Raw genomic sequence first — 13,527 nt, 5'->3', positions numbered from 1 at the left:
GACAAAAAAGTCATAATGACAACAAATGATATCATCCTTTCTTTCTTTCTTTCAGCTGTTTTATTTATTAACTTTATCAGTTAATGTGGTGTTTTTGACTGATCTGTTCTCACTGATTTTGGATACATAACTATATGTTCGTTTAATGGAATTAAATAAAACAGTCCGTTCGCCACGGGGCCCCCTCAAGCACGGGGCCAGGTGCGACCACACCAGTTGCAACCCCCTAAGGATGGCCCTGGTGAGAGACAAAGAGATATCAGGGCAAACCCTGGTGTAAATGTTTGAAAATGATTAACAGTTGAAAAAAAAAAGTAATCAAAAGTAATGTTACATTACTTTAATAAAGTAGTTTAATTACACTACTATTACATTTTAAATAGGATAACTTGTAATCTGTAATGGTTACCATTTTCAAAGTAGCCTTCCCAACACTGGTTTTAGGACTTAAGTCCATCTTTGCATTTATATCCGTAATTACTTCTTTAAATAATTATTATAAAATCATACTTTAAGATGTACTTTAAAGTAAATGTTTTAGACATTATTAGCGTAGTTTGCAGCATTGAAGTTTTTTTTTAAGTTAAATTTTTTTGCTTTCTACTTCACCAATATTACATTATATTCAAGCAGAGTTTTTAATATACTTGATGTGAACTAGAAGTGCACATGAAATAGAAGCACTATTCTTTTTGAAAAAAAGTGGGTCTGTTTATAATAAGACCAAAAATTTGGAATGTTGGTTTGCTTTCCATTTAATTTCATTAGTGTCAAGGAAAACCAAGAGAAAAATGGAGATACTGACTAGATGTCATTTGTGATTTTCCTTTCCTATATTTGTTGTTGAGATTTCCCAGTTCATCTGAAGATGATTTTATTACACACACTGTGTCCACTACTAATCAAGAACCAAAAAAAACGACAGGAGCCAAAAGACAACAATTGAACACCTTGTATATCTTTATTATTTTGAACCTAAAGGATACACAATCAAAAATACTCAAGGCTTTGCTACATCTCAACTAACAACAGCACAAGATTTTCAAAAATCCCTTTTTTTCTGACAACAAATATAAAAATGGAAAAAGAGCAGACTAGTGACCAAACATAGCAGAAAATCAAGCTTTGGCAGGAATTCAGATGAGACATTTCACCAAATCATCTCAAGAGTCCAAGGTTTCGCCTCTGGTTAAATGCAAGCATAGACGCCAGCTAAAGCAAGTCGCAAAGCTCTAAACACCTCCATCCATTGAGAAACTGTGAGAATATTACAATGTGTCTGACGAACATACACACCATGGGTAATTGCTCTCATGAGTTATTTACATCGAGGTTCAAAGTAGGAACCATAACATTCTGTACATTCACAATATGTTATTTTGCCATTTTATTGTTGGCCTATATCAATATTTCAATAATATGTTGTAATAGGTGGTACATAAAAATGAGTCTAGCAAGTAGGGTGTCTGTTTTCATATTCTAACGTGAGAGCATGTATGTATATTTTCTGCTGTTTCAGAAGTAAAAGCACAAAACTCCCTGTTTTATCATGCCTTTCAAGATTGTTGTTAGCTAACTACATAAGGGGCATATGGATATTTTGCTTCCATAATGGGTCATTGACACTCACAGACATTGTGGGGAAACCGCTTGACAAGATTGCAGAGTCATGCCTTTGTACAAACAATAGTTGAGTATTAAATACAAAAAAAAAAAAGTACAACAAAAATAAATATTAATAAATAATAATAAAAAAATAAATTAAAACTATGCAGCTAAAAAAATTAAACACTGGACATAAAAGAAACAAATTAACTGGTGGAAATATTTGGGGATTAGGGAATTGCGTGATGAAGGTGATGACAAAAAAAAAAAGCAGCGTGGAAAATCTCATTGGCTATCTGTGTTGGGAGGCTTGACATCATGTTGGGCACTTCCAGCGGGAAGCCATGGAGAAACAGAGCGGGAGGTGGTCTGCTTGGCCATGCTGTAGTGGCTGATGACAGTGTAAAATCGGCCACGGCTGTTGGCATCCTGGGCGGTGTAGTAGGCCTCCAGTGAAGCAGGGATGCAGCGCTTGTGCTGTTGGAAAAAATAGGAATATGCAACATTAGAGTTATGAATTTTGACTCCAAATTTGTTGTCAGCATAAGAACATTATTATTCTTTAAGACTATCATTTAAATGCTTCAACGGGACAAATTTGCATCACGCATATCGTTATAATTCTGTCATCATAGATTAATGTACTAATCACTTAAGAAGGTATATTAAGTGTCTTTATATGTAGTTATAATAACTTCATATGTGTTTAAAATATTGTTAATATGTGTCACATTTTCAGTAAACTAAAATATACTTCAATGTTATTTCTATTTAGAGTTGTATGTCATGTTTTTATATACATTTGTAATTACACATCTGTAATAATGAAGATGCAGTTAAAATTGTTTAACTTTAAGTGTAATATTCAGTAAAGTTATAGTTATAACACTATAGTTGAATTATAATCAACGACACTGAAACATTTAAAATGAACTTTAAAGTAAAAATTGTAATTTGACTATCACAAAGTGCACTTATAGTTATAAATGTGTACAAAGTGGTCTTTTAATTCTGCTTTTTTTGGACTTTAATATTGTTAAATTTTGTCTAAAAACAAAGTGAGCATTAGTATCAAAAACAAAGTGAGCAAAAATATAATTTTGAATAAATATATGAATTTTACAGCAGTATATATTTACAGTATTTCTCTCTAAGTAACTGCATTTATACGTAACATCTGACAGTTGGATTATTCTTATTTTCAGATATTAGTAGTTTAGTCAAATTAAACAACCATTACAGACTGTATTTAATTTTAATTTTAATTTACGGTTTAAATAGTTTTGAAATAATGAGTTTAATAAATGAAGAAAATGAAGAAATTAAGAAATATTGTGTTCATCTACTTACCTTATACACAAAGCCATCAGGGCAGGTGTGGTCATAGGTAAACGCTTTGTACACCACCAGAAACACTATGCAGGCCAGAAAGGCCAAGGCCAGTATGATGAGGATGGTCACCTGTGTGTGGAAAAAAAGACACAAGTTCATTACCTATGCCCTTTTGGCTATTCTAGAAGTCTTTAAGCTTGACACTTTACTTGTAGCTCAAACAGTAGACCATGCCAAGGTCATGAGGGAAAAGCAAGAAATGCAATGCAAGTCACTTTGTAAAAAAGCATTTGCCAAATGCATAAATTCAGATCAAATGGTCATAACCTTGTACATTGCAAAGATAGTTGTGAGAATAAAACAGACCTGAAAAAAAATGACATTACATTAGAAATCTTAAAACCAGTAAAATTGGGAGTGGGACACAACACAGACAGTTCATAATCCTGACAAATGTGACCAAACAAAGTTCATGCTCATTTTTTCCATTATTATTTATGTAAAAAATGATATTCAAAATGCACCTTAAAATAAGTCTTAAAACATGAAGTGAATCTGCTTCTCAAGTGAATTTATCTCTATTTAAATTTAGAGAAAATAAATTCAGAATTTAGAATTTAGTAACCGTAATATTTCGATGTCCAATGTTTGTTTAAAAGTCATAAGAAATATTTCTGATTATATTTTGCCAAGTTGGATACATGATACCCCCATGAAAGATACACATTTATGTTGTTCTCACATATTATATATGAATTCAAAAATGTGTCATACATCAACACTGCATGGGTGTCAATTATGAAACAAATGCAAAACAACTTCCAATTTCAAGCTCTCTGATGGTTCTTTAAACCTCTGCAAAGGCAAAGACAGAACTGGGGCTAAACGGTCCGAGAGGGAGAATAGTGTGATCACACATTTTTTCAAATCACTGTCATCTTCAAGTACATTCACCTCACAGGATGCAGTTCAATCTGTCACACTACATTTGTCTCGATAAAGCAGCTTATACAATAAATCTATGAGGTCCAATCTAGAAATCCCAGGCTTAAAGAAGCCATTTCCCGACCAGACCAGACTAATTTGTCTGGGGCGACTAGTTCTGTAAAAATTCATGCCACTTATAGCTTTTTAGTCCAAAAAACAGCAAATGGATGTTTTTGAGGACTGACTAATTAGAATTATGCAAATGGAAATGAAAGATAAATGAGAGAAAACCACCTGACATCTGAATATTTCAGATCTCTCCAAGATACTGAAAAATGCCTGTGCTGTCAGAAAAGTGCTGCAACCCTTCCGCTAAATCAATAAAATAAAAACTGCCATCTTGTATCAAAATTACTATTAACAACTGAATCCACAGCACCATGGACAGTATTTTTGTCCCACTAGTGTAGCTGATTTTAAGAAAACAGAGGGGGTATAACTGAACTGGATGTCTGAGAGTGAATATCAGATTAATGGAAATGTTTCTACAGATATTGTGGTTCTGAACTGGATGGCATCAGATACAAAGGTTTTTCCAAAACAGAAAGCAACATTATGCTACTTCCTAAAACACATAATTTTAGACAAAATCTAAGGCAAACACACACATATATAAATCATAAATTCAACTCAACATCAAAACTTCTTGTGTTCTATCACTGGCAGATTTGTTTTTCACTGTTTTTAAGAAAAACAAGTGAAAAAAAAAAATCTGCCTTAGCCATAAGACAAAATACATATTTTAGAAATTGGGAACTAGGATCCAAGACTATCAAATAATATAATAGTGTTTAGAAGGATGACGTTGAAAGAATTTACAAAATCCATCCAAGATAAGTGTCGAGGGAAATGTTTCATTAAAGCTGCAGTTGTCACAATCTCACAGGGAGCAAGGGAACGAGGAGACGTGGGAGTAGCTCAAAACCAGACTTGAATGATATAAAAATAAAACAGAATACAGCTCTGGAATGCAGAAGGACATGAAGACATAACACCAGACACTCGAGACTACAAAACACAGGGCTTAAGTAACAAGTGAGGAAATGAGGGAATTAATTAACATAGAGGAAACAAGGGAAATACAGTTGGAATCAAATAAACTTAATGACAGGCACATGAAATATGACCAAATAATGAAAACAGGAACTACAACAGGGGTAAAACAAGGAAACACAAGTCCACAACACTGACATAACATCCCCCTCCATTAGGCATGTCTTCACGCCACATAACATCCAATGGGGAGGGGGGTGGGTGCTCTGGAGGTCCCTCAGGACAGACACGAGACGGTAGCGGTACCCGATAGGGACAGATGTGCAGGGCTTGAAAACGGAGTTCCTGCGTTCCTCTGATATTATTACCGTTCCGAAACCGGTTCGGGTGGAAGAAATACCGGTTAATAACTTTATTTTTTAAAAACAATTTTCTTTGCCTATAATTTGCCTAATAATAATAATAATAATAATAATAATAATAATAATAACAATAATAATAAAGTACAGCATTTTCTTTACTCAAAAAGAAAAGGAAAAAAGAGAGATCTGGTAACGTTAGCCAATAACTTAATTATGTTGTGTGTGCGTGTAAGGCGTCGGCGCAATGGTCATACCAGCGCTGGTTGGTTATACAGAAGCAAGACTTTATTCAAAGCTGTCAAGCTTTTACAAAATAATTTAAACTGTAAAGCTTTTGCAAAATAAAGAGAACTACTCTCTGCTGTTTGGAACATGTCACAATGAACCGTAATTTAGCACATTTTTTCTTTCGTTTTGTTAATCTGTCAATATGATTTAAGTGAAATATATTTAGTGTATATGCCTATATTCCTTTTTTATGTAAGCCTATAGTTTTTCTTTTTTCTCCATTCACAGAAGCGCTGCAGGTGCGTGTGATCTGTTGAATTCATCTTACACTATCCTCAGATAAACTCTAAGGGCTGTGCATTGCCATTGCGACTTACCTATGATGAGCTCACAGCTGAGCGAACATTTCACTCGTTGGCTTCAGCGTCACATTTGCATAGGCCATACTACTGGAATTCGTGATTGGTTGACAGCAAATTTAAAATATTAAATGGAACGATAAAATAACGTTATTAACCGGTTAATGGCCATTTCAAATTTTCGATTCTGTTCTGAACTATAAAATTTTATTTAGTTTCTGGTTCTGTTCCTCTCAAAATTTTATTCGTTTCCAGTTTTGTTTTCGTTCCTTGAACTGGTTCAGAGCCCTGCTCAAGAGGCCATGGTGGAGCAGGGGACTTGGAAGGCCATGGTGGAACAGGTAGTTCGGGAGGCCATGGCAGAGCAGCCTCCGAGGCCGCGGCCCCAGCCCTAGCCCCGTCTTGGCCTGAAAATGGGCTTAATGGGGAAACAGGAGCCCTCCCTGGGCTAAACTGGGAAACAAGAGCCCTCCTTGGGCTTAACGGGGAATCAGGAGCCCTCCCTGGGCTTAACTCGGGATCAAGATAGCACTTACCTGGTGCTAGCACTGGAAGGTGCTCTGGAGGAGCAAGCACAGCAAAGTGCTTTCAAGGAGCTGGCACTGGAGTGAGTTTTGGGGCTGGAGCCAACACTGGAGCGAGCTCTGGGGCTGGAGCCAACACTGGAGCGAGCTCTGTGGCTGGAGCAAACAGTGGAGAGAGCTCTGGGGCTGGAGCCAACACTGGAGTGAGCTCTGGGGCTGGAGCCGACACTGGAGCGAGCTCTGGAGAAGCAGGCACAACAAGGCGCTTTCTAGGAGCTGGCACTGGAGTAAGCTTTGGGGCTGGTAGGCTTGCCACATTAATGTCCGGTGGGCTTGCCGCATTAACATCCAGCAGGCTTGCCACATTAATGTCCGGCGGGCTTGCCACATTAACGTCCGGCGGACTAGACTCGGGAAATGCCGGCTGACTTGACTCGGGAACTGCCGGCTGACTTGACTCGGGAACTGCCGGCTGACTTGGCTCGGGATCTGCCGGTGGAAGGGTTCCGGATCGGGGGAAGGGTTGAGGATCCTGCAGGTGGTGGGTCATTTATAGCCTTTTCTCACAGCAGCTAGAATAATAAAATGTATTATTCTGATGGCTGATTGTAATCCAGAATGGACTATGTATTTATGAAACACATGTGAATGAAATTAAATTATATTCCAATTTTAAATGTGCTTCTATTACAGATAGACTAGGATTAAACAAGATTTGTATTTTAAAGACAACAAATTGGAAAGGAGCATACTTTGCTTTTTGAGTTAAAAGAATTTCTTAATATGAACTTGAGAATAAAGTATAAAAATAATAATAATTTACATGGTTTGATGTTATATGAGCTAACCAAACTCAAGAAGCACTGATTGACAGTGCTTGTAAATCAACCACTCAATTGACTGACGCTAGAGCTAGAAAGTAACAGCTCTTAAGTGACAGGAGGCATAAGTAGGCCAACTGGAGCAACTTGAAGGGAGGGCCCCATAGGGCCCTAAGGACTGTGGATAAGTCCCATGTCTGCACAGTATGAGGATGAGGCAGATTCGATCTCCAAGCTCCCCTCAAGAACTTAATGACTAGGTTTAGATGATCTATATGGCTAAGCTGCAGCGACCTGTGAGCAAGAAGTTCCTCCTCTGGCTAATCTGGCTAACACAAGCCAATGGTCACAGTAATTCATAATGTGGATTCCCATCTGCCTCAGGGGGGAAGAGCCATGTCCACGCACTTCGTAAAAGTGTGCGGGGCCAGAGTCAACCCAAAGGACAGGACTGAGGGCGGTTTCCACGGTTTTCGTTGTATTTTGATGGGCCAGAGTCTTGTGATTGGGTGTTATCTGGATATGAAAGTAAGCGTCTTTTAGATCCACCAATAAAAACCAGCCCCTAGGGCATATCTACACAAGGATGTGTTTCGAAGTCAATATCCTGAACAGGCTTTTCATTAGAGTGCAGTTCAGGTGACTGAGATTAAGGATGGGCCTGAGCCTGTCATTTTTTGAGAACAAGGAAGTAGTGGCTGTAAAAGACTCGCTGTTTGCTAGAGGAACCATCTCTACGGCGCCTTTTGCAAGCAGACTTTGCACTTCGTCCCAGAGAGTCATTGTCCTGAATCGAAGTTTGAATGACACCTCTGAAATGAGGAGGCCTGTGAGCGAACTGGAGCGTGTAACCTAGTTCTACGGTCTGCATGACCCAGCTTGACATGCCTGTGATGGCTTTCAAAGCCTGGTGGCATTCAGTCTGAGTCTTTCGAGTGGCAGGTCATCACAAGGAAGCGGCACACTGACATATGGTAATGTGAAAAGGAGAAGTGCTCTTTCGAGTATCTGGGTCCACTATCACAGTGGTAGTTTGCTTGGATGTGTGCTGTGTAAGAAGGAGGGGCCCTGCTTGAGCAGAGCTTCCATCGCCCAGAGCTAAGCAGGGGGATGGAGAGTGAGTGTGAGACTTCTTTGACGGCAGTCCGGCCTCGGTGGGACCTTGCCCTCTCCTCTTCCTCTCTGCACTGGGATCAGGATGGCTTCTGCATCTCAGAGTCCAGTGTCATTCTGGGGCAGGGTCCCTGGCACTTAAGAAACGGGAAGCGTTTAGCCGTCTGAGGGCATTGTTGGAGCACAGGCTCAGAATTGGGCTGAGGCTGGGCAGGAGACAGACCGTTTTCAGTCTGCTGGGAGGATGGAGCCTTCTGGTGACTTGGACCAGCTGCCGAGCTGGAGTGCCTTAGGAGGAAGTGACGCATGGCTTGTGCTGACTTCTTTGCTGCAGTGAAACACTTGGCAAATCCACCCATGGCAGGGCCGAACAGTCCTGTGGGGGAAACAGGGGAGTCCAGGAAGGCGATCCTCTAAGTGTCCTTGATCTCCATTAGATTCAACCAAAGGCCTTGTCGATTGCCTGCACTGTGGTCTTTGTAGTGCACAGAGCCAGGTCAGTCACTGTGCCCAGGTCCTTAAAGGGTTAGTTCACCCAGAAATGAAAATTCTGTCAATAATTCCTCACCTTCATGTCGTTCCAAACCCGCAAGACCTCAAGGAAAGGTAACTCAAGGGAGAAGAATTGTTGAATAAAAAATTGTTTTCTTTGTGCACAAAAAGTATTCTTGTAGCTTCATTAAAATACAGTTGAACCACTGATGTCACATGGACTATTTTTCCATCTTTACTGCGTTTCTGTGACTGGGAACATTTCAGTCACATTTGTGTTTATGCTGGGTAAGAAAGCTCTTGGATTTCATCAAAAATATCTTAATTTGCTGAAAGATGAATGGTCATACAGGTTTGGATCGACATGAGGGTAATTAATGACAGAATTTTCATATTTGGCTGAACTCTCCCTTTAAAGGCATCAGAACTGAGGCCAGACCCGTCCGTCATGCAGAGAAGTTGGGCCTGGAAAAATTTGCACTGCCATCGTATAGATCTGCAGATTCTGCAGGTCTTGCATGGATGCACTGCATGGGCCTTCAATCCCAGGGTCAATGGAGGGCAGTGATGCACAGTAACTGCCTCTTTTAGAGGGAGAATCTTTCCATCTATAACCCCTTTCTTCAGTGTGAAGGAATGAACACATGCCGAGCAGGGGTGCGCCACGTCCTGATGAGTTTGTTGTGAACCTCCAGAAAGAACGGGGCTGGCCTTTGACGGGAGGATCGCTGACAGCCTTCTGTCTTCAGGTACCACTTGTCTAATCTGCTGTGGGCAGAGCTCTTCAGGAGCCAACCAGTCAAACTGAGATCCTCCACAGCTTTCGTGAGGATGCGAATCAGCTTGCTGTCCATGCTGGCACGTGCAGAATCCATGGAAGGAAGGTTGCAGGGGTCCTCACCAGAACATGCCCACTCCTGTGCATCTGAAGCTGTCAGCTACATGGAGTCATCAGCGACAGTTTCCTCCCCAAATCCGCCGAAGGAAATCAAGCAGTTCACTGCAGACGAGGGATGCTGATCCTCACGAACAAAATACACTGGCGAGTCGAGGCATTGTTGGGAGAATGAAGCACGCGGGATTTGTGCTGGTCTGAGATTACTCATGCCAAACAAGTCAGTCCCGTTGCCCTGGCTGTTTCTTTCTACGAGGCTACTGGGAGGGAAGAAACAGGAGAGTTGACGGGGAGAACCGTTTTCATTAATGAAGGTGGTAAGTGAGCGAAGCGGGGTAAGACTCATGCTCTCAAAAGTCAGAGCAGTCTGTCCTGGTGAGCGACACACTCACTGTGCCTGTCTGAGTCATGCATGTGTTACTTGCATGAGCCACACTCTCTTTTAAAGGGTTACTCCACCCCAAAGTGAAAATGTTGTCATTAATCACTTACCCCCATGTCATTCCAAACCCGTAAAAGCTTAGTTCCTCTTCGGAACCCAAATTAAGAAATTGTGGATATTCTCCAAAATGGCGCTACAAATTGTTGAAAAAAGTTATTTTTGTTTTCTTTGCATACAAAAAGTATTCTTGTCACTTCATAAAATTCAGATTGAACCACTGATGGCAGATGGAATATTTTGACGATGCCTCTCATACTTTTCTGGCTTTTCTGGGCCTTGACAGTGTTATTTACTTGGCAGTCAATAAGACAGTCACAAGCCTCCAGGTTTTCATCCAAAATAGCTTAAATTGTGTTCCGAAGACCAAGTGATTAATGACAAATTTTTAATTTTGGGGTGGAGTAACACTTTAAGTCACCAAATGGCCGCAGGGAAAGCAGTGAGAGAAGCGATCTACCGCTGCCAGGGCTCGAGTAGGTAGGCAAGTAGGCTTCAGACTTCCTGCTGCTTCTTCTTCTTCAGAGTCAAGCGAGGAGATGATCTTTGCGCTGAAGAAGAAAATTCTGACTAAATGGTGCTCAGAATCAACTTATATAGCAGTCCCCCCCCCACCACCCCTTTTGGTGGACTGAAGCACCATTTGTTCATGTAGCTAGATGAACAGGAACAAATCAGGCTTCAGTATTCAGAGTAAACAGGAGTTACCCCAATGAGAGAGACCGCTCGAAAGGGAACTTAGTCTGCTTTTACTGCTGTCGTGCTCTTGCAAGCTATTCTAAGTCAAAAAAAAAAAGTTGAGTTGTCAGAAGCTTTATGGTGGTATAGGTGTGATGTAATCATCACTGCAGCACTAGTCCATATTGTTTTCTGTTTTGTCACATTATTAGATTATCATGTTGTTAGCATCATGCTAATTTACATACCTGTAATCTAAAACAATTAAGAGCATTTCAGATGTTACTTTTGGAGGTCTATTTCATTTTAGGATATGGAAGCACACAGTTAAGCAGATCACTAATTAAGAAAAGCATTACTAGAGATGCATAATAGAAACTACAAGTGAGGTAAAATGGAAAACAATATAAGATGGATTAATTTTAGAATCACATGACCGTTATCTGTTTCTCTCTCCATTTATTAATTATTTTATCACAGATTAAACAAGTGTACAGCCTGATGTCCTTGGCCAAAACTGGCCCCATTTTTACCATATTGCTAATGGCGCTTTTCCACTGCATGGTATGGCACAGTACGGTTCACTTTTGGGGGAATTCCACTGGGTACAGTACCTGGTATCTGGTACTTTTTTTAGTACCACATCAGTTGAGGTTCCAAGTGAACTGTACCATTACTAAAACGTGGCGTGTAAACTCTGCTGATCACGGATTGGCCGGAGAGAATCATCACTACCTGCATCACTGAACTTGTGACACAAACACAACAGAACTGCTAGATTTAAATCAGCACAGCCGGCAAAGTATCAAACACAACTGTTTTGAACTTGCGCACCTTTATAAACAACCAAAAAGTGGCTGTTTCGTTGTCTGTTGAGAAAGTACAGACGTTCCTTTCGTTGATAGCAGAGGAGTGGATCCAGAATGGCTGGGTGCCTTTCACGCTATGAGTGGCATCTAGATTTGAACAACTTTAGTGTTTTAAGCCATCCCCTGATGGAACATTTTCCAAAAAGTTATGTATTTATTTATTTCATTTTTACTTTTTGCATGAAATATGGCTATGGTTTGATGGGGAAAGTCTTTAATTGTATTTTTCTTCAATCTGAGCACCTGCTGTTATTTGCAGGATAAATAAATGAATAATTATTCATTATTCATTATTTTTGCATATTATTAATGCTGTCTTCATAGACATTTTTTTCCCCCATCTACAACAAAAGAAATATTCTGGCAAATCAAATCCAGACAGGGGACAGAATCGGCATAAAATTAGGTCATTCTGACTCAAATGTCAATGTGTTTGTGGCACACAAGACATACCACCATCTGCTTTCATGTTTGTCACCCCCCACATAGTTTATTCATTATTATTGTGCCCTACTGGTGAGCCTCAAGGTTGTAGGGTGTTTTGTTGTTGTTGTTGTTGTTCTTGGTCCCTAATGTTGTTTTTTGGGGTCAGATTAATCTATGTCCAGAAAACCATAATCCCCAGGGTGGATTTATTCAATAGCTCATCTTCTCTGGACTGCTGGGAGTATTAATGCTTCATGCTGATTCTGCATGTACTATAGAGGCTACAGGCCTTTTCTTATAAATAAAATGATAACATGCAAAGATGTACAGATATTACACCCATTTTTTGGTAGTAAGGATACACTGGGCTTTTAAATAAGTCTGCCCGAAAACAAAGCTGTGTTGTATCAGGTGGATATTATACTATGTAAACTTTCGAGGATGAAATAATTCCATGTTTCACCACATTTTACCAGTTTTGAGGCTTAAAATCCTTAAAAGACATACAATGCTTTGTTTAAAGCACTTAGTACCAAACTAGACATTCACAAGCAAAAGTCTAAAAGTCTTCTATTTATTACTGCTGGATAGACAAAAATTCTGATTACATTGTCTACACTTATTTTACATTTCCATTCTTTTAATATACATAAATATCTCTAAGTAACAACAAACAGACAACACAGTAACATTGGTTTAACCAATGTCATGAGTTTGACAATTAACAGCAGACAGAGAGTTTTAGGGAGAAACAAAGTCTAGTTTTTCTCACTTAATTGACCCTTCGCAAATAGCTTGATTGAAAGGCAATCTGACCAATCATAACGCTGAATCCACCATTTTGTGTGACAAACAAATCAGATAGGAGAGTAGATTAATTCTGGTGGACTTAAATGTGAAAAATGGTGTGTACTAACACCTTTCCATGCAAGATGCCTTCTGATGTTCATTCATGTTTATTTCATGCAATAACTAGTAAAGAGGAAGAGATGATCGGTTCACGTTGGTGCCGCTTGAACTGAGGCAATACAGTGATCTTTCACGACACAATAAAAAGCCACATAACAGTATTTATTGTTTGAATTTCGTTATTATTTGAAAGCTGAGATCTTGTTTCATACCAGAAGTAACCTGCTTTGTTTTGTCTGGTGGCGTGTTGTCAGTTTCCTCTTTGCTCTGTGATATATTTTTTTATTGCATGAGAACATGATTATTTGTCGTGTGAGGGCAGAATGGCTTGTCAGACATAGCAACAGTAACTATGGCGGCGGGTTTTTGCGAAGGGTCAGTTGACATTATTTCATACTTTAGTACTTTAATGAAATTACACAAATTAAAAACACCATGTTTGTTGATGTTCCTATGGTATACACTATAATCCAATGAACTTCAAAGAATGCTGTG

At 39.4% G+C, this 13,527-nt stretch overlaps 1 protein-coding gene across 1 annotated transcript in view; it reads right to left on the bottom strand.

The window, feature by feature from the left end:
• Window positions 1-937: 937 nt before the first annotated feature.
• LOC109098313 (neuronal vesicle trafficking-associated protein 2-like) overlaps window positions 938-13,527 on the bottom strand; it is a 30,162-nt gene continuing 17,572 nt past the window's right edge. The window contains exons 4-5 of the mRNA XM_042747802.1: window positions 2,956-3,066; window positions 938-2,082 (exon numbers count right to left, since the gene is read on the bottom strand). Of these exons, the coding sequence (XP_042603736.1) occupies window positions 1,891-2,082; window positions 2,956-3,066 (303 nt within the window). The 3' untranslated portion in view covers window positions 938-1,890. The remainder of the gene's footprint in view (window positions 2,083-2,955; window positions 3,067-13,527) is intronic.

Source organism: Cyprinus carpio, chromosome B21 (genome assembly GCF_018340385.1).
Source record: "Cyprinus carpio isolate SPL01 chromosome B21, ASM1834038v1, whole genome shotgun sequence".
Taxonomy (NCBI): Eukaryota; Metazoa; Chordata; class Actinopteri; order Cypriniformes; family Cyprinidae; genus Cyprinus; species Cyprinus carpio.
The sequence above is the reverse complement of the archived record's forward strand: the minus strand, read 5'-3'. Positions and strand labels throughout refer to the sequence as shown.